We start from the raw sequence: 23,138 nt of genomic DNA, 5'->3' as shown, positions 1-23,138 counted from the left end.
AACAGGGACGGATTCAAGTTGCACCAGTGGCCCAAAGATGCCAAAGTGGCAAGAAATTGGACGTTTGTTCCGCACACTTTACCGACGAAAGCTATGCTACGACAGAGATGGCAAGAATGTGTGGATATCCTGCGACACTCAAAGCAGATGCATTTCCAACCATAAAGTCAAAGAAATCTGCCGCTAGACCCCCATTGAATCTGCCGGAGTGTGTGAGCAATTCAGGGACAAAGGACCTCGCTAGCACGGCAAGCAATCCGCCATTTTCTCAAACACATTACAAACACCGAGTCAAATCAGCTCTGTTATTTTCCGTTTTTTCGACTGTTTTCCGTACCTTGGAGACATCATGCCTCGTCGGTGTGTTGTCGGAGGGTGTAACAACACCAACAGGGACGGATTCAAGTTGCACCAGTGGCCCAAAGATGCGAAAGTGGCAAGAAATTGGACGTTTGTTCCGCACAATTTACCGACGAAAGCTTTGCTACGACAGAGATGGCAAGAATGTGTGGATATCCTGCGACACTCAAAGCAGATGCATTTCCAACTGGACTGGACAGATCAGCTTTCAGGAAAAGAGAGCGGATGAGGGTATGTCTACAGAATATATTAATTGATGAAAACTGGGCTGTCTGCACTCTCAAAGTGCATGTTGTTGCCAATTGTATTTCATATGCTGTAAACCTAGTTCATAGTTGTTAGTTTCCTTTAATGCCAAACAAACAAATACCAATCGTTGGTTAGAAGGCGATCGCCGAATTCGTCCTCGCTTTCTCTCGTGTCGCTGGCTGTCTTGACGTTTTCGTCGTTTTCGCTTGCATACGGTTCAAACCGATATGGCTCAATAGCTTCAGTTTCTTCTTCAATTTCGTTTTCGCTACCTGCCTCCACACTACAACCATCCATTTCAATACATGCGTAATCTGTTGAATCGCTTAAGCCGCTGAAATCCGAGTCTGAATCCGAGCTAATGTCGCTATAGCTTGCTGTTCTTTCCGCCATGTTTGTTTGTGTTGGCTTCACTGTGTGACGTCACAGGAAAATGGACGGGTGTTTATAACGATGGTTAAAATCAGGCACTTTGAAGCTTTTTTTAGGGATATTGCGTGATGGGTAAAATTTAGAAAAAAACTTCGAAAAATAAAATAAGCCACTGGGAACTGATTTTTAATGGTTTTAACCCTTCTGAAATTGTGATAATGTTCCCCTTTAAGAACCTCTGGTGTCGTGGTCACTCCACAGTTCTTGAAACCTTTCTTCTTTGTTTTCTATACGTAAACATTATGCAATATCCATGTGAAGAGGCTTAACTGGCCATGTGCTCCTGTGTTGGATACTTACTATGGAAAGTACAATATGTATACTGGCCACAGTGGCAAAAAATAAAGCTTTCTGACTGCACTTGCAATTGTCAGCGCCACCGGTGTGTCCGTGTCAGCACTACTGATGACTGAGAATGTTGTCATCGGCTTATATTTTCCCCGCTACTCAGGCTGGTTCTTAGCTCGCCGGGACGCCAGGCTTCGACAGTGCAAAAAGACAGACATGGGGTGGATGAAGGCGAGCAGGGTGAGCAGCGTCAGAGCGATGTTCACCTGCACACAAATACACGGATGCAGGATTTATTATAGATGCAACATCCACTTTTATACAATGAGGATATTGGAAGGTACTCACATATAAAGGATCTCCGTGCAGAACCGACTTCACCAAGGCGAAGCAGGCATACTGCAGTAAGGAGAAGATTGCGGACCCCGCCATGACGAGGCCGTATAGCTTCCCGAAGTGATGTGATGGGAAACTACACGCACACAAGTGTGAGGAGAGAAATAACAAAGGGTATAAAGATTATTAAGGAGACATGAAAATTGCACAGCTAATACTAGAATAGCCGGCTTCTGCCAAGAGTGAGTGCCGAATTAGAGCCCAAGCGAAGGACTCTCTTACTTTCTTTGAATTATTATTATTCGTAACTAGGGATGTCCGATAATATATAAACGTAGACTATTATCATTAAAACACAACATAAACAACAAGTCGAACTTGACAACGCAAATCATAATGTGCAGAAAATGGAGGACGACAGGACTCATACTTGCCAACCCTCCCGGATTTTCCGGGAGACTCCCGAAATTCAGCGCCTCTCCCGAAAACCTCCCAGGACAAATTTTCTCCCGAAAATCTCCCGAAATTCAGGCGGAGCTGGAAGCCACGCCCCCTCCAGCTCCATGCGGACCTGAGTGACGTGTCAACAGCCTGTTTGCACGTCCGCTTTCCCACAATATAAACAGCGTGCCTTCCCAATCACGTTATAACTGTAGAAGGATCGAGGGCGAGTTCTTGGTTTCTTATGTGGGTTTATTGTTAGGCAGTTTCATTAATGTCCTCCCAGCGCGGTAACAACACACAACAACAGCAGTCATGTTTTATTCTACCGTAAAGCAGTTTGTCTGCCGTAAACAGAAATGTTGTTGTAATATATTGAGTTGGAGGCAATAACCAGGCGAGGTGATGAAGTACGTGTCTTTACTGTAGACTTCGGAACAGACTCACACACTTGACGTCAGGTGCGCAACACCACGTAAATCGTTGGCCAACCAAAAAGTAACCCCAGTACGCTATAGCCAACATTCACCAGGAGATGGCAACAGACAAACATAGATCACTCTATTACATTCCTCCCCTTTTAGAAATGTAGATAGTTACTCAAAATAAATAAACAACCCAACCAAAAAATGCAGCAGCTCAATTAAAAAACTGTACTTAAGCCACATTCTTTTTTTTTTTTTAGTACTGAACTCTTAACCCTCATTTGTAAACAATAACATGCTTATTATACAAACAGTATTTGTACATCTTTAACACAGATTTTTATAATGTCTTCAGAGATTCCGTTTTTTTGGTGGTACTCGAAACCTTTCTGGGTACCTGCGAAAGGGTGTTCAGCATGGCCACGCCTCCTCCAGCTCCAATATAAACAGCGTGCTTGCCCAATGGCGTTATAACTGTAGAATGATCGAGGGCGAGTTCTTGGTTTCTTATTGTCACACCGCGGTGAGGGATGTCTTGTCTTGGTTTTTTCTGTCTTGTGATGTGCATGTTTTAGTTTGAAAAGTAACTCTCCTCTCGTTTCAGGTCACTTGCCCTTCCTTTTGTGTCATCAGTCTGACGTCATCCCGATTCCCTAATTGTTTCCACCTGTTCCCTATCACCCTCATGTGTCTTATAAGCCCACTCCTTCCTTTGTTCTGTGCCAGATTGTTTCGTCTATTCGTGCTCTCTAGCATCCATGTTCCTGTCCATGCCTTGTCTTGCCTTGCCTCATTTTGTAATTAATTCCTTGATCTTGAATCCCCTTTGTTACTATTTTGAATTTTTCCTTTCTTCCTCCTCAGCAGAGCGACTTTTTGTTATTTAGTATATTCAACCGAAGTGGTGAGTTTCAGTTATTTTTTCATTCTATCCTCAATTTTTGAGTGACTATTTTTGTTAATACTTTATTAGATTAGTGAGTGTAGAAATTTTCATAGCTATTTGTTTTTTCCTCCTGTTGGAGCGTTTTCTGTTTATACATTTTATAACATATACGGCGCCAATTATAGTTTGTCTTTGCTTTTGTGTTTTCCTCCGTTTGGAGTGATTTTTGGTTGTTGCTATTTTTTCTTGGAATCTTTTTTGCCGATTAGTTTTTGGTTAAAGATAGATATTGTAATCCTTGACTTGGGAGGTGAAAGGAAGTTTTCAAATTAAAAGCCTGTCCAAATTCCCTACTCTGCATCTTAGTCCTATCCTTTTACCAAGCCTGATACTTATGTGGGTTTTTTGTTAGGCAGTTTCATTAACGTCCTCCCAGCACGGTAACAACACACAACAACAGCAGTCACGTTTTCGTCTACCGTAAAGCAGTTGGTCTGCCGTAAACAGCAATGTTGTGACACTCTTAAACAGGACAATACTGCCATCTATAACATCAATAACATATACGGCATTTAGAGAGTGCAGTGCACAACTGCACACACAACAAGGAGACGAAGCAGAAGAATGAGGAAGATACAGCCATGGCGACGCCGACGACGAGTAAGATGAAGAAATACGCTTTGTTGCACCTTTCCTGCCTGAGTCCGGCGATTAGTTGCAAATCTTGCTTTATTGATTGCTTGCACACAGCCAATCCAACACAAAACAAACTAGTCCCCACCCGCACTCACGCTACCGCTCCCTCTCTTCTCTCGCCCACACACTCACTGACGTCACTCACCTCACATGCTCACCTATTAAAGGGCCACACACACACACACACACACATACGCTACTCGCATAACAGCTTGTAAGTTCCAAGCCGTAGCTGCGATTGGACCTGGATAGCCTCCAGGAAGAAGTAGTGGACTACCAAGTGCTTGGCAGTGAAGATCTTCCTCAGGAAGAAAATATTGACCGGTTTTGGGCCATGCTCGGGAGAGATGGAAGATTCCAGACTCTAGTGCATTTGATGAAAGCACTTTTGTGCGTGCCACACAGCAATGCATCATCAAAGAGGGCGTTCAGCATGGTTAGAAAAATAGTGACAGAGAATAGAACAAGGATGGACAATTCAACCCTTAACTCAACAATGAGTAGATGAGTGTTATATGTGTGTATATGTGTAAATAAAAGAACACTGAAATTCAAGTATTTATTTTATTTATATATACATACAATAAAATAAATATATACATATATAGCTAGAATTCACTGAAAGTCAAGTATTTCTTATATATATATATATATATATATATATATATATATATATATATATATATATATATATATATATATATATATATATATATATATATGAAATACTTGACTTGGTGAATTCTAGCTGTAAATATACTCCTCCCCTCTTAACCACGCCCCCAAACACGCCCCCTGCCCCACCTTCGACCAGGTCATCAAATCTCAGCAACAAGCTGTAATATCTTACTGAGATCATTTAGGACCAAAACCCTTAAAACAAGTAAAACACTTTAACATAAAATCTGCTTAGTGAGAAGAATTATCTTATCAGACGGAAAATAAGCAAATATCACCCTTATTTCAGATATTTCATCTTACTTAGATTGCAGTTTTTGCAGTGTATTTGAATAAAGAAGTAGTAGAAGAAAACGGTACTGGGTTTACTCACGCCACGCTGATGAAAGCTGCGTTTCCACCGTACAGGAAGGAGCGGTTGAGTACTTGCACAATGAAGGTGAAGTACTGCAGGGGCAAGATTGGTATGGCGGCACAAACGGAGAACACCAACGCCATCATCGACGTCAGGAGGAGTGACAGAACTGCAGAATTCAGATCTGCTTCTTGCTCACTCATTCCTACACAGACAAAAAAAAAAAAAAGATAATTCTATTCAAGCCCGTTTGCGTTTTTTGTATTTATCCGCACTATTTGTTTATCGTGTCTCATGTCCTGTGTTGGGTTAGTTACTGAAAACAAGTAACTAGTTACAGTTACTAGTTACTTTATTTCAAAAGTAACTCAGTTACTTACACCAAAAAGTAATGCGTTACTGTGAAAAGTAACTATTTAGTTACTTCTTTTTTTCCCCTTTTTTTTTTAAGGCTCCCATTAATGCCCTTCTAGCCTTCATTTCAGTATTGTTATTGCACTGGAGAATAATACAATGTGTTCATCAACTTGACATGCATTTGCATCACTGAACTCTGCTAAGCAATGTGGTCTACATACAACACACAAAAACAAAGATATGTTTCAAAGGGCCAATTTATTTCAGGCCAGAACAAATTGACAAAACTATTTTAAATAGCTGCAACATAATGGCACTTTAACTTTAAGGAGATAGGATCTTTGATCCAAGACACAACTTACATTTAACTAAAATGTTATTTTCTTTGTGCTCGACCAAAGAAAAGTATTGAGAATGTCTCCATGTTAAGAAACTCGACTTCTGGCTTCACCATGTCTTGTTAGTTGTTATGAGAGTAGCTTATGTGTGTGTGTGTGTGTGTGTGTGTGTGTGTGTGTGTGGCCCTTTAAGATATGACAGCATGTGAGGCTAGTGACGTCATCATACTTGCCAACCCTCCCGGATTTTCCGGGAGACTCCCGAAATTCAGCACCTCTCCCGAAAACCTACCGGGGCAAATTTTCTCCCGAAATTCAGGCGGAGCTGCAGGCCACGCCCCCTCCAGCTCCATGCGGACCTGAGTGACGTGTTGACAGCCTGTTCTCAAGTCTGCTTTCCCACAATATAAACAGCATGCCTGCCCAATCACGTTATAACTGTAGAATGATCGAGGGCGAGTTCTTGGTTTCTTATGTGGGTTTATTGTTAGGCAGTTTCATTAACGTCCTCCAAGCGCGGTAACAACACACAACAACAGCAGTCAAGTTTTCGTCTACCGTAAAGCAGTTTGTCTGCCGTAAACAGCAATGTTGTGACACTTTTAAACAGGACAATACTGCCATCTACTGTACATGCATATGTGACCCACCCATAATGTGTCTCATTTTTGTGTTGATTTATTTATTTTATTTTGTGGTTTGAATTCGTTTTTGGAGCTGTCATTACACATTTATCAGTATTCACATTGGTCAGTAGGGGGCAGTAGGGCGTTTCTTCCCAATTGAATGCTATCACCTGCAGACCGGAAGTGTCTTGTCATTCTGATGAGCGCGACCAGTCTGTGAACAATTGAAACGTCCTGTGTGCTTTTTCCTCCTGTATAACAGGTTAGTTTTGGTGAATCAACTCACTGAATAATATCCATGTGATCTTTATAAGTTTAAGTACACATTCTGATGGTGGAGCCTAACTCTAAAGTGTTTGTGAGTTGTAGTTTGTATTTGTGAATGAATCCAGTGCACAGCTGCAGTAATCAATACAAAATGGCGACGTGAGTACGCAATGTTTATATAGGAACTTCTGACCCTAATTCAGACTCCCAAATTAGAGCTCCCGTTTTCTTATTGATTTTATAATGTATATTTGTATAATGTGTGTGTGTTCTGAAACAGTGACAGAGAATAGAACAAGGATGGACAATTCAACCCTTAACTCAACAATGAGTAGATGAGTGTTATGTGTGTGTATATGTGTAAATAAATGAACACTGAAATTCAAGTATTTCTTTTATTTATATGTATATATATATATATATATATATATATATATATATATATATATATATATATATATATATATATATATATATATATAAAATAAAAATAAAATATATATATATAGCTTGAATTCACTGAAAGTCAAGTATTTCTTATATATTATGGGGACGGCGTGGCGAAGTTGGCAGAGTGGCTGTGCCAGCAATCGGAGGGTTGCTGGTTACTGGGGTTCAATCCCCACCTTCTACCATCCTAGTCACGTCCGTTGTGTCCTTGGGCAAGACACTTCACCCCTTGCTCCTGATGGCTGCTGGTTAGCGCCTTGCATGGCAGCTCCCGCCATCAGTGTGTGAATGTGTGTGTGAATGGGTGAATGTGGAAATACTGTCAAAGCGCTTTGAGTACCTTGAAGGTAGAAAAGCACTATACAAGTATAACCCATTTATCATTTATATATATATATCTTAACCACGCCCCCCCGCCCCACACATAAGAGACACGTGTAGACTGCAATATGATGACAATTGGCCTCCGGTCTGTCTCCCGGTGGTTGTTATCGTCTGTTAATCTTTCATTTCTTGCGGGCTGCAGATGCTACAGCCGAGCGTGCCTGTGGTTCCTTACCTTCCACCCGCGGTTTGCGCTTGTGTCTGTCCATGATGAGTCCGTTCCAGGGAGCACACAGCACCCCGCACAGTTGTGTGAACGCAAAGGCGTTGATGTACTGGCTCACTGCAAACACCATGTAGTTGATTATACCACAGTCACTGTGCATCAGTACCATGCTTGTGTGTTGCATTCCATCATGCACATTCCACTGCTGGGTTTTACCAGCGAGACGGGAGGATGATGCACATGTCTGGTAGATAAACAGGACAGGCTGCGGTGTGTACATACCCAGTGAGGGCTCTCCATCAGTCAACATTTGCAGCGTGGGGTAGAGGGTGCCGATGAATAGATAATGTCTCAACTGGATCACAGACAACCAAAGGAGGTGCCACATGAACAGTCGGGAAAGAATACACTCACGGAAACTTTTTTCTGGAAGACACAACGAGAATGCGGAGATTTGTTATACCAAAATATATTTGTAATATTTGTATCTCATTGACAAAAACTAGATATAGCATTATGTTTTCTCGCGACATCTCAGCTATCGTATGGTCAATTATTGCAAACTTCTCCATCTGCCCGCGTATCCATCCATCCATCCATCCATCCATCCATCCATTTTCTTCCGCTTAGAAAGTCACAATGTCCGAAAGAGTTCTAAAAAAGTTATGACAGACTACCTCAGAAAAACGCAATGGAATTTTACAGTTTTTTACTGAATCGGACACCCAAAATGTACATGAAAATACAGAAAGTGGGATTTACAATATTAACTACGAACAATAAAACACTGAATATCAACAACATATGAACATCGCTCCTCTTTTACGTGGGATTTACAATATTAACTATGAACAATAAAACACTGAATATTAACAATATTTGAACCTTGCTTCTCTTTTACGTGGGATTTACAATATTTAACACCGAACAATAAAACACTGAATATTAACAAAATTTGAACATCGCTCCTCTTTTACGTGGGATTTACAATATTAACTATGAACAATAAAACACTGAATATTTACAACATTTGAACATCACTCTTCTTTTACGTGGGATTTACAATATTAACTATGAACAATAAAACACTGAATATCAACAACATATGAACGTCGCTCCTCTTTTACGTGGGATTTACAATATTAACTATGAACAATAAAACACTGAATATTAACAACATATGAACGTTGCTCCTCTTTTACTTCTCAGACCAGCTCCTCCATAGTTTTGTATCTTTTACAATCAAGCAAAACACAACAAAAATGTAGCAAACAGCAAAATATATGAATGCAAAGGGTTATAACCACCTACAATATGATATATTATCACTTTAGTGCAGAACTTTGTTGTAAAAATCTGCTGTACAGTATGTGTGTTTGGGTCCCTTTTTTCAGGAACACTAATACCAAAAGTCACAATGTCCCATAGAGTTCTAAAAAAGTTATGACAGACCACCTCAAAAAAACGGAATGGAATTTTACAGTTTTTTACTGAATGGGACACACAAAATGTGCATGAAAATAAATATTAACTATGAACAATAAAACCCGGAATATTAACAACATTTGAACGTCGCTCCTCTTTTACGTGGGATTTACAATATTAACTATGAACAATAAAACACTGAATATTAACAACATATGAACATCACTCCTCTTTTACGTGGGATTTACAATTTGAACTATGAACAATAAAACACTGAGTATCAACAACATATGAACGTCGCTCCTCTTTTACGTGATGTTTACAACACTAACTATGAACAATAAAACACTGAATATTAGCAACATTTGAACATCACTCTTCTTTTACGTGGGATTTACAATATAAACTATGAACAATAAAACACTGAATATTAACAACATTTGAACATTGCTCCTCTTTTACGTGGGATTTACAATATTAACTATGAACAATAAAACACTGAATATCAACAACATATGAACGTCGCTCCTCTTTTACTTCTCAGACCAGCTCCTCGATAGACATCTTTTACAATCAAGCAAAACACAACAAAAATGTAACAAACAGCAAAATATGAATGCAAAGGATTATAACCACCTGCAATATGATATATTATCACTTTTGTGCAGAAATTTGTTGTAAAAATCTGCTGTACAGTATGTGTGTTTGGGTCCCTTTTTTTCAGGAACACTAATACCAAAAGTCACAATGTCCGATAGAGTTCTAAAAAAGTTATGACAGACCACCTCAAAAAAACGGAATGGAATTTTACAGTTTGTTTACTGAATGGGACACCCAAAATGTACATGAAAATAAAGAAAGTGGGATTTACAATATTAACTATGAACAATAAAACACTGAATATTAACATATGAACGTTGCTCCTCTTTTAGGTGGGATTTACATAATTAACTATGAACAATAAAACACTGAATATTAACAACATTTGAACATTACTCTTCTTTTACGTGGGATTTACAATATTAACTATGCACAATAAAACACTGAATATTAACAACATATGAACGTTGCTCCTCTCTTTCTTCTCAGACCAGCTCTTCGATAGACATCTTTTACAATCAAGCAAAACACAACAAAAATGTAGCAAACGGCAAAATATGAATGCAAAGTGTAATCAACACCTACAATATGATATATTATCACTTTTATGCAGAACTTTGTTGTAAAAATCTGCTTTACGGTAGTTGTGTTTGGGTCCCTTTTTTTTCAGGAACACTAATAACCAAAAGTCACAATGTCCAATAGAGTTCTACAAAAGTTATGACAGACCACCTCAAAAATACGGAATGGAATTTTACAGTTTTTTACTGAATAGGACACCCAAAATGTACATGAAAATAAAGAAAGTGGGATTTACAATATTAACTATGAACAATAAAACATGGAATATTAACAACATTTGAACACCGCTCCTCTTTTACGTGGGATTGACAATATTAACTATGAACAATAAAACATTGAATATTAACAACATATGAACATCGCTCCTCTTTTACGTGGGATTTACAATATTAACTATGAACAATAAAACACTGAATACCAACAACATATGAACGTCGCTCCTCTTTTATTTCTCAGACCAGCTCCTCTATAGACATCTTTTACAATCAAGCAAAACACAACAAAAATATAACAAACAGCAAAATATGAATGCAAAGGGTTATAAACACCTACAATATGATATATGATCACTTTTATGCAGAACTTTGTTGTAAAAATCTGCTGTACAGTATGTGTGTTTGGGTCCCTTTTTTTCAGGAACACTAATACCAAAAGTCACAATGTCCGATAGAGTTGTAAAAAAGTTATGACAGACCACCTCAAAAAAACGGAATGGAATTTTACAATTTTTTACTGAATGGGACACCCAAAATGTACATGAAAATAAAGAAAGTGGGATTTACAATACTAACTATGAACAATAAAACACTGAATATTAACAACATTTGAACATCACTCTTCTTTTACGTGGGATTTACAATATTAACTATGAACAATAAAACACTGAATATTAACAACATATGAACATCGCTCCTCTTTTACGTGGTATTTACAATATGAACTATGAACAATAAAACACTGAGTATCAACAACATATGAACGTTGCTCCTCTTTTACGTGAGATTTACAATACTAACTATGAACAATAAAACACTGAATATTAACAACATTTGAACATCACTCTTCTTTTACGTGGGATTTACAATATTAACTATGAACAATAAAACACTGAATATTAACAACATTTGAACGTCGCTCTTCTTTTACGTGGGATTTACAATATTAGCTATGAACAATAAAACACTGAATATCAACAACATATGAACATCGCTCCTCTTTTGCGTGGAATTTACAATATTAACTATGAACAATAAAACACTGAATATTAACAACATATGAACGTTGCTCCTCTTTTATTTCTCAGACCAGCTCCTCGATAGACATCTTTTACAATCAAGCAAAACACAACAAAAATGTAACAAACAGCAAAATATGAATGCAAAGGATTATAACCACCTACAATATGATATATTATCACTTTTGTGCAGAACTTTGTTGGAAAAACCTGCTGTACAGTATGTGTGTTGGGGTCCCTTTTTTTCAGGAACACTAATACCAAAAGTCACAATGTCCGATAGAGTTCTAAAAAAGTTATGACAGACCACCTCAAAAAAACGGAATGGAATTTTACAGTTTTTTACTGAATGGGACACCCAAAATGTACATGAAAATAAATATTTACTATGAACAATAAAACCCGGAATATTAACAACATATGAACATCGCTCCTCTTTTACGTGGGATTTACAATATTAACTATGAACAATAAAACACTGAATATCAACAACATATGAATGTCGCTCCTCTTTTACGTTGGATTTACAATATTAACTATGAACAATAAAACATTGAATATTAACAACATATGAACATCGCTCCTCTTTTACGTGGGATTTACAATATTAACTATGAACAATAAAACACTGAATATCAACAACATATGAACGTTGCTCCTCTTTTACTTCTCAGACCAGCTCCTCGTTAGACATCTTTTACAATCAAGCAAAACACAACAAAAATGTAACAAACAGCAAAATATGAATGCAAATAACCACCTACAATATGATATATTATCACTTTTATGCAGAACTTTGTTGTAAAAATCTGCTTTACAGTATGTGTGTTTGGGTCCCTTTTTTTCAGGAACACTAATACCAAAAGTCACAATGTCCGATAGAGTTCTAAAAAAGTTATAACAGACCACCTCAAAAAAACGGAATGGAATTTTACAGTTTGTTTACTGAATGGGACACACAAAATGTGCATGAAGAAAAAGACAGTGGGATTTACAATATTAACTATGAACAATAAAACACTGAATATCAACTCCTCTTTTACTTCTCAGACCAGCTCCTCGACAGACATCTTTTACAATCAAGCAAAACACAACAAAAATGTAACAAACAGCAAAATATGAATGCAAAGTGTAATAATAAACACCTACAATATGATATATTATCACTTTTATGCAGAACTTTGTTGTAAAAATCTGCTTCCGCATCTGTTCCTGACACATGCGTTTGGGGCTGGCTGCTCTGAAAACAAACCCCGCCCACTCTGCTTTGTTCCTGATTACTGTAATAACTCCTAAAACGCCCAAAAGCGCAGATTTCAACCATTGAAATACTTTCTATAGTTCAAGACTTACGCTCATTTAAAAAAACAGCACTGCACATCATAATGGCGGCGACAGTTTTGAGGTTAAAGGGGAACATTATCACAATTTCAGAATGGTTAAAACCATTAAAAATCAGTTCCCAGTGGCTTATTTTATTTTTTGAAGTTTTTTTCAAAATGTTACCCATCACGCAATATCCCTAAAAAAAGCTTCAAAGTGCCTGATTTTAACCTTCATTATAAACACCCGTCCATTTTCCTGTGACGTCACACAGTGATGCCAACACAAACAAACATGGTGGAAAGAACAGCAAGCTATAGCGACATTAGCTCGGATTCAGACTCGGATTTCAGCGGCTTAAGCGATTCAACAGATTACGCATGTATTGAAACGGATGGTTGTAGTGTGGAGGCAGGTAGCGAAAACGAAATTGAAGAAGAAACTGAAGCTATTGAGCCATATCGGTTTGAACCGTATGCAAGTGAAACCGACGAAAACGACACGACAGCCAGCGACACGGGAGAAAGCGAGGACGAATTCGGCGATCGCCTTCTAACCAACGATTGGTATGTGTTTGTTTGGCATTAAAGGAAACTAACAACTATGAACTAGGTTTACAGCATATGAAATACATTTGGCAACAACATGCACTTTGAGAGTGCAGACAGCCCAATTTTCATCAATTAATATATTCTGTAGACATACCCTCATCTGCGCTCTTTTCCTGAAAGCTGGTCTGTCCAGTTTTGGAGTTGATGTCAGCAGGCAAGGGAAGCTAGGGTCGATAGGGGGTTTAGCTCGCTCGTCTGCGGGAACAAACTGCCGCCATTGCTTGCCGTGCTACCGAGGTCCTTTGTCCCTGAATAGCTCACACACTCCGGCAGATTCAATGGGGGTCTGGCGGCAGATTTCTTTGACTTTATCGTTGGAAATGCATCTGCTTTGAGTGTCGCAGGATATCCACACATTCTTGCCATCTCTGTCGTAGCATAGCTTTCGTCGGTAAAGTGTGCGGAACAAACGTCCAATTTCTTGCCACTTTTGCATCTTTGGGCCACTGGTGCAACTTGAATCCGTCCCTGTTCGTGTTGTTACACCCTCCGACTGAAACGACTTGGTCGCATAATGATGCGGATGTGGTTCTCCCAAGGATGCAGACGGCTTCGGACACAGCTTGCAGGTAGGAAAATGATTTATTTTAAATATAAATCATATGGTGAATAACAAAAAGACATGCACGTAGCACAAAAGGCAAAACAAAAGGACTAGCGTGGGAGCTAGCAGGAAAAAATAGCATAGCATGAAATCTAAGTAGTCGTTATTAGTTGTATGGGAACAAACTAGGAAGCCAGACCGAGTGAGGCCAGGACAAAGACTAAATAGCCCTCTGATTAGCGCCCGGGCAAGAGGTGCGCGTCCCGGACACTAACCAGAGGCAGGTGTGTATAATCTGCAGTCATGGCAACAGAAACAAACAAAACTCAAGGGGCTGAAAACACATGTGACTCAAACATAAACAAACTATGATCCGGGCAGCGGATCGTAACAGTACCCCCCCCTTAAAGGACAGATTCCTTTTGGCCTGGCTGTGGATGAGTTGGGGTAGGTGGGTTGGTGGCCTCGGTGGTAGCCGGGGGTGTGCGTTGTTGTGGTTTACGGGGTCGGTCGCTTTTTTGTTTTGGTTTCGGCGGCCGCGGGTGTTTACGCTGCGGACGGGCGGTGGTGGTGATGGTTGCTGCGGTGATACCAGCGGTTGGCATCGCTGTGTTGGGTTGGAGTGGTTGGGGGACTGTGGCTGGTGTCTGTGCGCTTGTGGGGTTGTGGGGATGGCTGGCGTTGGCTTGCCGGCTGGTTTGGGGGCTGGCAGGCGGACGGGATGCATTGGCTTCTTCCCCCGTTGGGGGGCTCCTTCCCCTGGCCGGGACTCGTATGGGCACGTTGCTGTGTGGATGGCCGGGATGCGGTGTTTGCATTGGGCGTGGGGGCTGTGCGGTTTCTCTGCGTTTGGTTGCCGGTATGGGCTCTGCAGGGTTGGGTTGGGGCGGGCGGGGGCTGGCTTTGTTTGGCGGGGGGAGGGGCTCGCGTGGCGTCACGTTAAAGTGGTCTGGTGTGGGTCACGGGCTGTGGCGGGGGGTGGCGGCCTCCTGGCCGTAGTTCCTGGTTGTCGGCCGCGTGGACTGGGGGGATGTCCGGGCCCTCTACTCCTCCTACTTATAGCGCACACAGTCACACATATATAGGACTTTGGGGATTGTCCTGCGGGGAGGCATGGCGGGGGGTTGAGGATGCCTCCAATGGGGCTCCAGTCCTCCTTTCTTGTCCCCTGCTCGTCCATCCCTCAATCTTAGCTGCATATTAGACACTTAGGATTTGGGGGGCTTGGTTTGGTTGGGACCCACCATGACCTTGATGTCCCCCAATTTTAATCGCATTATTAGTTCCCACAAGCATACATATCTCACTCACGCTACAGTACACACATCAATAGGGACTGGAGGTCGGCTGTAACGGCTGACCTCCTAATTTTAACTACACAGTAGACACTCTGGGGGCCTTGTACACATGCATGGGGGGTTTGGGGTTCGGCGCACCCCTCATTGCCTCGTCGGCCGGCGGGGACTGCGGTCTGGTGGCCTGCCAGGCTTTTATTCATTTATTATTGTTATATATATATTTTTTATTTTTAATGTATTTATTATTTTTATTTTTATTATTACTCATTTTTATTTTATTTTATTTTTTAAATTTTATTTATTTTTTATTTTTTTTTATTTTATTTTATTTAATTTTTTTTTAATCTTATTATTTATTTGTGTGTGGCGTCGCGCGGGTCTCACTTCCTGTTGGATGGGGTCCGTGCCCATGTGGCCCGACCTTGCGCTGTGGGGTCTCTGTTGGTGACTTGGTGTGGTGGCGGCGCAGCCCCCGTGTCTGGTCTGGATGCTGTGTCCCGGTTGTTTGGGCGGTGGTGTGTTTGTGCGGGTTTGGGTTGGGGTGGGGGGCCTTTTGGTTGGGGGGGTTGTTGGTGTCTCTTGTTTGCGTGTTGGCGTTCGGGCTGACCGGCGGGCTGGCGCCGGCTGGTCTCCGTGGCCCTGGTGGCGTGTGGTTGCTGGTCGCAGTTTTTCTTTGATCGCTTTGATTTGATTGGCTGGTGCTGGCTGTCTGGGGTTATTGCGGCTGCTGTTTCTGCTGCCGTTTGTTTGTGGTGTGGGCGCCCGTGGCTGCTGGGTCTGGTGCAGGGGTGTGGCTGATGTTGTGACTGGTGGCAGCGCGCGCGCGTGATGGCTGTCGGGGCTGACGAACTGTGTATATGTATGTATATGTGTGTGTATGTATGTATGTTTATATATGTGTATGTGTACATATGTGTATGTATATGTATATATGTGTATGTGTGGGTATGTATACGTGTATGTGTGTATGTGTATGTGTATGTGTGTATGTATGTATGTATGTATATTTCTGGGGGTACGCTCTGGGCCTGCCTGTCAGACGGGGGTCGACGCCTCAGGCTACTGCATCCGAACTGCGTGTCTGGAGCTCCTGGGTCCCGCTGTCCATCCCTTCCGGGTGCCCGTCTTGGTTGGGGCCTGTTGGGCCTAGTCCCTGCGTCTATTGTGGTAGCTTGGTGCTGCAAGGTATTCCGAGGTGCTGCGAGTCGGCCAGTTGCTGGGGTAGTGACCTTGTTTGTCAGCATGTCTGTGATCTTCTTTTAATTCTTTTTTTTTTTTTTTTTTAATTAATTAATTAATTAATTTATTTATTTTTTAAATATATTTTATTAATATTATTTTTTAATTTTTCCCCTCCCTCAGGGGGGGGGGCTCGGCGGGGCGGTTGCTGGTTGTTCCATCTCCATCGTTGGGGTCCCTGCGGGTGGGGTGGGTGGTTCCCGTGGCCCTGTGCCTGGGTGGTCCTGCGGCGGCCGGTTTGGGTGGGGTGGCCGGGGGCTGGCCTCGCCGCGCTCTCCGGGGGTGGGGGGTGGGCTCATGGGGGCCCGGTTGCCGGTGGGGCGGGGGCGGTCTTCCCGTCCGGTTGCGGGGAGTCTCTGGGTCCCTCGGGCGGGGCGTCTCGCCTTTCTGCCCGTGTGGGGTGTGGTCTCTCGCTGGCTTGGGGTCTGGCTGTCCCCTGCTTTTCTCGTGCCCTGTCCTCTGCCGGGTGCGTCTGTCTGCGGCCTGCTGCTGGCCCTTGTGGGCGGTACGGTGGGTCGGGCTCTGGGGTTCCTGTCGCTGGCCGGCTTGGCTGCGTGGGGGCGGTGGTCCCTGGTTCCCTGGGCACCACGCCTCCTGTTTGTGGGTTGGGCTCTCGGGGGTGATGGGGCCGTGCTCTGGCTCCCACGCACTCTGGGAGTCGAATGTATTGTACATGCAAATTCACATATGCTCACATACGTACATAGGTACCTACGCTCCCACATACATACACAAATACAGTACATATTTACCTACCTAATGTTCGTACATCCACACGCACATTCAATATACAAACATACACATACACATACTGTACATATACATTCACTGTACAAACACATATACACATTCTGTACATATACATTCATTGTACAAACACATATACACATTCTGTACATATACAAGTACATATGCATACTTACACTCATGCACATAATCACGTTTCATCAAACATATATTAACGTTGTTGCCCTAGGGTAAACTGGGTGTAACACATGGCACACTGACAAAGCTTAACCTATTGTGACTATAACAATCTACAAGGTTAATGTAGGTTGCTTCTCTTTCTCCCCCTCCATTTTTCTGCATTCTTTCGTATCTCAAGTTATCATTACGTATATGTATTGTTGCATTTAAACAACTGTATTGTTGATAATAAAGGTAAATTATTGGTATTGTTCATTATCAATAGCGCTATTTCTATTGGTATTTGTATTGATCCATTTGTAGTGTAATAATGCTCATTGTCATTTCTGTATTATTTTTTATTTTTCGCTAACTGCTTATTTGCTATTACTTTTACCATCATATTTGTACATGTCATATTTGCTGATGTTGCTCTATTGTTGTTGTTGTTGTTGTTTGCTGTTGTTGTTTTTGTCTCTCTGTCTAATCCCCCTCTTGTCCCCACAATTTCCCCCTCTGTCTTCTTTTTTTTTCTCTTTCTATCCCCTCCTGCTCCGGCCCGGCTGCACTAAATGATAATATAAATACATTTAATAAAGTCAAATACAAATAAGGCAACAAGAGAAGTATCCTACACTTCTCTTTTGTAAAGTAAATCTGAACAGCCGACATGGGCATCTACATCAACTATATGATTTGCCTGAGAAGCTGGACAGGACATAAAAAAAAAAAAAAAAAAAAAAAAAAAAGGACAGATTCCAGATGTCCCTTGACACTAAATAAAACTAGAACCCAAAAAACAAGAAATAGTTCGAGAGTCAAGGGAGGGCGGAGGGAGGATTTGGTGGTGGGTCGCCAGGCCACGTGTCCCCGAATCCACCGGGGAAGAGTCAGGTGGCGGCGGCGAGTAGAACGCCGCTGCCGCAGGCGAGGCGGGCGACCACGGAAAGGCCACATTCGTGGCTGCCGAGAAGGTGGGCGTGAGTGGCGCCAGAAGTTCAGCAGCCGGAGAGTTCTACGACTACGTCTCGGGTGTCGCTGCTGTTTGCGCCACTGGCGTCCATAAACAAACCTCCGAGAGCGCCGCTTGCGCAGCCAGACCACTCGAGGTCGCTGAGACGAAGACGAGGAGAGAGCAGACGTCGCCGTGGAAACAGGAGGAGCCGACGTCGCCGTGGAGGCAGGAGGAGCCGACGTCGCCGTGGAGGCAGGAGGAGCCGACGTCGCCGTGGAGGCAGGAGGAGCCGACGTCGCCGTGGAGGCAGGAGGAGCCGACGTCGCCGTGGAGGCAGGAGGAGACGTCGTCGCCGTGGAGGCAGGAGGAGACGTCGTCGCCGTGGAGGCAGGAGGAGACGTCGTCGCCGTGGAGGCAGGTGCAGGTTCTGGTACCAGCCGTGGAGCAGGTGCAGGTTCTGGTACCAGCCGTGGAGCAGGTGCAGGTTCTGGTACCAGCCGTGGAGCCGGCGCTGGTGTGGGTACCAGCCGTGGAGCCGGCGCTGGTACCAGCCGTGGAGCCGGCGCTGGTGTGGGTACCAGCCGTGGAGCCGGCGCTGGTGTGGGTACCAGCCTTGGAGCCGGCGCTGGTGTGGGTACCAGCCTTGGAGCCGGCGCTGGTGTGGGTACCAGCCTTGGAACTTGGCATGGTGGAGCTTGGCGTGGTGGAGGTACAGGAGACGAAGCTTGGTGTGTCAGCCGAGGTGCAGGAACAGGTGCTAGCCGAGGTGCAGCTGGAGGTGGCCTAGCTGGCGGTTGTGGCTTAGCAGGCCAAAGGACTGGTGGCGGTGGCCGTGCAGGAGGTTGCGGCTTAGCACGCCGAAAGACTGGTGGCGGGGGCCGTGCAGGAGGTTGCGGCTTAGCACGCCGAAAGACTGGTGGCGGTGGCCGTGCAGGAGGTTGCGGTTTAGCACGCCGAAAAACTGGTGGCGGTGGCCGTGCAGGAGGTTGCCGCTTAGCACGCCAAAAAACTGGTGGCGGTGGCCGTGCAGGTGGTTGCGGCTTAGTACGCCGAAGTTGTGCCACCCCACTAGCACAGTTCCCAGTACTAGCCCCCCCCTCAAGACGCGGATACCAGACGCGCTCCTTGCGGTTTGGAACCGTCTTCAAGGGTGGGTGGGGGGAGGTATGGAGGCGGGTATACTCCTCCTCTTTAAATTGTCCAAATTGACTATTATCACCCCTCACTTGAGATTGGGTGGGAGCACAGGGGGAAAAAATGTGTGCAGTGGGCGGAGCAATAGTCACTGGGGGCGGAACCAAAGTCACTGGAGGTGGAGTCTGAAAATCAGAATGTGACTGACTAGACTTACACTTAATAAAAATGTCCTGATAATGTCTTATCTTAGAATGAAAGTCATTTGGTATTGGCTGACAGAAAGAATTAGAAGATGGAAAAAAAAATTCTTGCTCAATGAGGTCATCGGGAGTGGGCGGAGTTACCTCTTCGGGGGGCGCCAATGAAATGACGTCATTGTAGCAATTGTCCATGTGACTGACAGCCCAATCGGAGAAATGTTTGGCGAAGTGGTCGATTGGGTTGCCAAACGTCTGAGGAGGGGAAGTTTGAGCTGCATGTTGCTTGCTTCGGTCCGGGGGAGGAGTTTGCAGGAGCGGCGCGTCTTGACAGCGAGGGGAAGACCTTCTGGCCGGCTTCCGTCTTCGCTGACGCGTCCCGTACTGCGGGGGTGTGGCGATGTCCTCGGGCCAAACGGTGTGGATTGGGACCAGCTTTCCATTGGGACCCCATATCAGGTCCTGGCGCTCCGAGGGGGAATAGCGAAGAGTTTCCGCTTCCATTGCTCGCAACACCTCCCACGTACCTTCGTCAAACTCCTCAATGGCTGCTGCGGGAGAATTGTTATTTGCTGGCTTCCTACTGAAACGACTTGGTCGCATAATGATGCGGATGTGGTTCTCCCAAGGATGCAGACGGCTTCGGACACAGCTTGCAGGTAGGAAAATGATTTATTTTAAATATAAATCATATGGTGAATAACAAAAAGACATGCACGTAGCACAAAAGGCAAAACAAAAGGACTAGCGTGGGAGCTAGCAGGAAAAAATAGCATAGCATGAAATCTAAGTAGTCGTTATTAGTTGTATGGGAACAAACTAGGAAGCCAGACCGAGTGAGGCCAGGACAAAGACTAAATAGCCCTCTGATTAGCGCCCGGGCAACAGGTGCGCGTCCCGGACACTAACCAGAGGCAGGTGTGTATAATCTGCAGTCATGGCAACAGAAACAAACAAAACTCAAGGTGCTGAAAACACATGTGACTCAAACATAAACAAACTATGATCCGGGCAGCGGATCGTAGCACCGACAACACACCGACGAGGCATGATGTCTCCAAGGTACGGAAAACAGTCGAAAAAACGGAAAATAACAGAGCTGATTTGACTCGGTGTTTGAGAAAATGGCGGATTGCTTCCCGATGTGACGTCACGTTGGCGTTTAATTCGCCAAAATTCACCCATTTAGAGTTCGGAAATCGGTTAAAAAATATATGGTCTTTTTTCTGCAACATCAAGGTATATATTGACGCTTACATAGGTCTGGTGATAATGTTCCCCTTTAAAGGTCTAAAGAAATGATGCAGAACGTCCGGCGGACCGGATTGAAAATCTTAACGGGCCGCATGTGGCCCGCGGGCCGTATTTTGCCTAGGTCTACTTTTAGTTCTGTGTGGTATAAAAAGGGTAAAATATCAGTACACTATTTTTTGTTGAGCTCCCGTGCTTTTTAAGGTGAAGGTTACAAGAAACACTTAAAACACTCATTTAAAAAAAATCAATAAATCACAAATTGATTCAATGTCATTGTAGCAGTTGCCCTCTAGTGGGTTCCCCTGACCACCACACTGGCACGAGAGTCCGGTATTCAGGTTGAATCAAGTCTTTTACTTTCATCCACCAGTATGATTTGCTCATCGGCAGTATATAGATAGGACTTTTCAGTCCGGCGTGTCTCTACTTTGCTCTCTAGTGTCTCTCTCTCTCGCTCCAACTCCAATACTCGTGTCTCGGACCGGCTGCTGCTACTAAGCAGCAGCCCCAGCTGGGTAATCCAATCACCTGCCAGCTTAGCTTCGAGGCCGGTCCTTCCACACACCACTCTGTGGCAGTCCCGCAGACCACGCCCCCCTCCACAGTCATCCAAAAAAAAAAAAAGAAGACTTAAAACGTTGCAACTTTTTCCGCAACTTTCTAAAAAAAATCTGCTACAAATTCAAGCGTTTCAGGCCGCGACAATCACAAGAAACAGTTGTACACACCTGGTTTTACAGGTGCTTTGCAGTCAAATTTTTCTTCCTCTTCCATCTCCCGAGAGCTCACATTCATCGACTGCTTGGAAGTCCTGAGTTGGCTGCAGGATAGCCTGAGGTCAAATGTCACGATACGTGGTTAGTACTGATTACTTGTTGCAATATACACATGATAGGACAGATGTATGCGCACTTTGCGGTTTGGATTTCGTACCCGTATGTGTAGTGGTCAGGCAGAGGGTATGGTATGAAGGTTCTGGGCAACAGGAAGAGAGTCCTGAGCACGTGAATGATGCTGCAGACAGACACGAACAGGAAGCTGGCATGGAGAGAGATGCCAGACTCGTAGAGCAACTACAGGACACAATGAATAGCATCCTTAAAACGTCTATGTCAGATGGACGAATGAGGGATATAATCTCACTTCCTCACCTTGATGACGAAGAAGAGTGCTGAGGAAGAGTCAAAGGCCCCGTTGTAAAGCGTGATGATGGTGGAACGGCGAGTGCCAAAAAGGTTGCCCACCTTGAGGAAGGAGATGGATAGTGAATGTAGTTTTCATCATTTCCTTCTTACTACTCAGTAAAGAATCTGGGTTTTATCTTCCCACCCAACTCTCTCCTTTGAGTCACATATTAAGAGTGTTACTAAAACGGCCTTCTTTCATCTCCGTAATATCGCTAAAATTCGTTCCATTTTGTCCACTAGCGACGCTGAGATCATTATTCATGCGTTCATTACGTCTCGTCTCCATTACTGTAACATATTATTTTGGGGTCTCCCTATGTCTAACATTAAAAGATTACAGTTGGTACAAAATGCAGCTGCTAGACTTTTGACAAGAACAAGAAAGTTTGATCATATTACACCTATACTGTATATACATTTTATACATATATACCTATATATATATACCTATACTGTGAATACCTTATATACATATATACCTATTTATATACATAAACTGTATATACCTTATATACATATATACCTATACATACACCTATACTGGCTATACTTGCCAACCTTGAGACCTCCGATTTCGGGGGTGGGGGCGTGGTTGGGGGCGTGGCTAAGAGGGGAGGTGTATATTTACAGCTAGAATTTACCAAGTCAAGTATTTCATATATATATATATATATATATAAGAAATACTTGACTTTCAGTGAATTCTAGCTATATATATATTTATTTTATTTTATATATATATATATATATATATATATATATGTATATATATATATATATATATATATATATATATATATATATATGTCTTAATAAGGTTATCCAAAAAATAGTGCTCGATACCGTAGTAGAGCGCAATATATGTATGTGTGGGAAAAAAAATCACAAGACTATTTCATCTCTACAGGCCTG

General features: G+C 42.9%; 1 protein-coding gene across 3 annotated transcripts in view; it reads right to left on the bottom strand.

Moving 5' to 3' along the window:
* Positions 1–1,151: 1,151 nt before the first annotated feature.
* Positions 1,152–23,138, bottom strand: part of slc43a3b (solute carrier family 43 member 3b) — a 60,484-nt gene continuing 38,497 nt past the window's right edge. For all 3 annotated transcript variants that reach the window (XM_061930487.2, XM_061930488.2, XM_072912470.1), the window contains 8 exons: positions 22,191–22,283; positions 21,973–22,112; positions 21,768–21,871; positions 8,017–8,160; positions 7,744–7,851; positions 5,165–5,351; positions 1,678–1,801; positions 1,152–1,595 (listed from right to left, as the gene is read on the bottom strand). In XM_061930487.2, the coding sequence (XP_061786471.2) occupies positions 1,485–1,595; positions 1,678–1,801; positions 5,165–5,351; positions 7,744–7,851; positions 8,017–8,160; positions 21,768–21,871; positions 21,973–22,112; positions 22,191–22,283 (1,011 nt within the window). In that variant the 3' untranslated portion in view covers positions 1,152–1,484. The remainder of the gene's footprint in view (positions 1,596–1,677; positions 1,802–5,164; positions 5,352–7,743; positions 7,852–8,016; positions 8,161–21,767; positions 21,872–21,972; positions 22,113–22,190; positions 22,284–23,138) is intronic.

The sequence above is a fragment of the Nerophis lumbriciformis genome, linkage group LG36, assembly GCF_033978685.3.
Source record: "Nerophis lumbriciformis linkage group LG36, RoL_Nlum_v2.1, whole genome shotgun sequence".
Classification (NCBI taxonomy): Eukaryota; Metazoa; Chordata; class Actinopteri; order Syngnathiformes; family Syngnathidae; genus Nerophis; species Nerophis lumbriciformis.
This window is presented reverse-complemented; position numbering and strand designations above follow the sequence as displayed.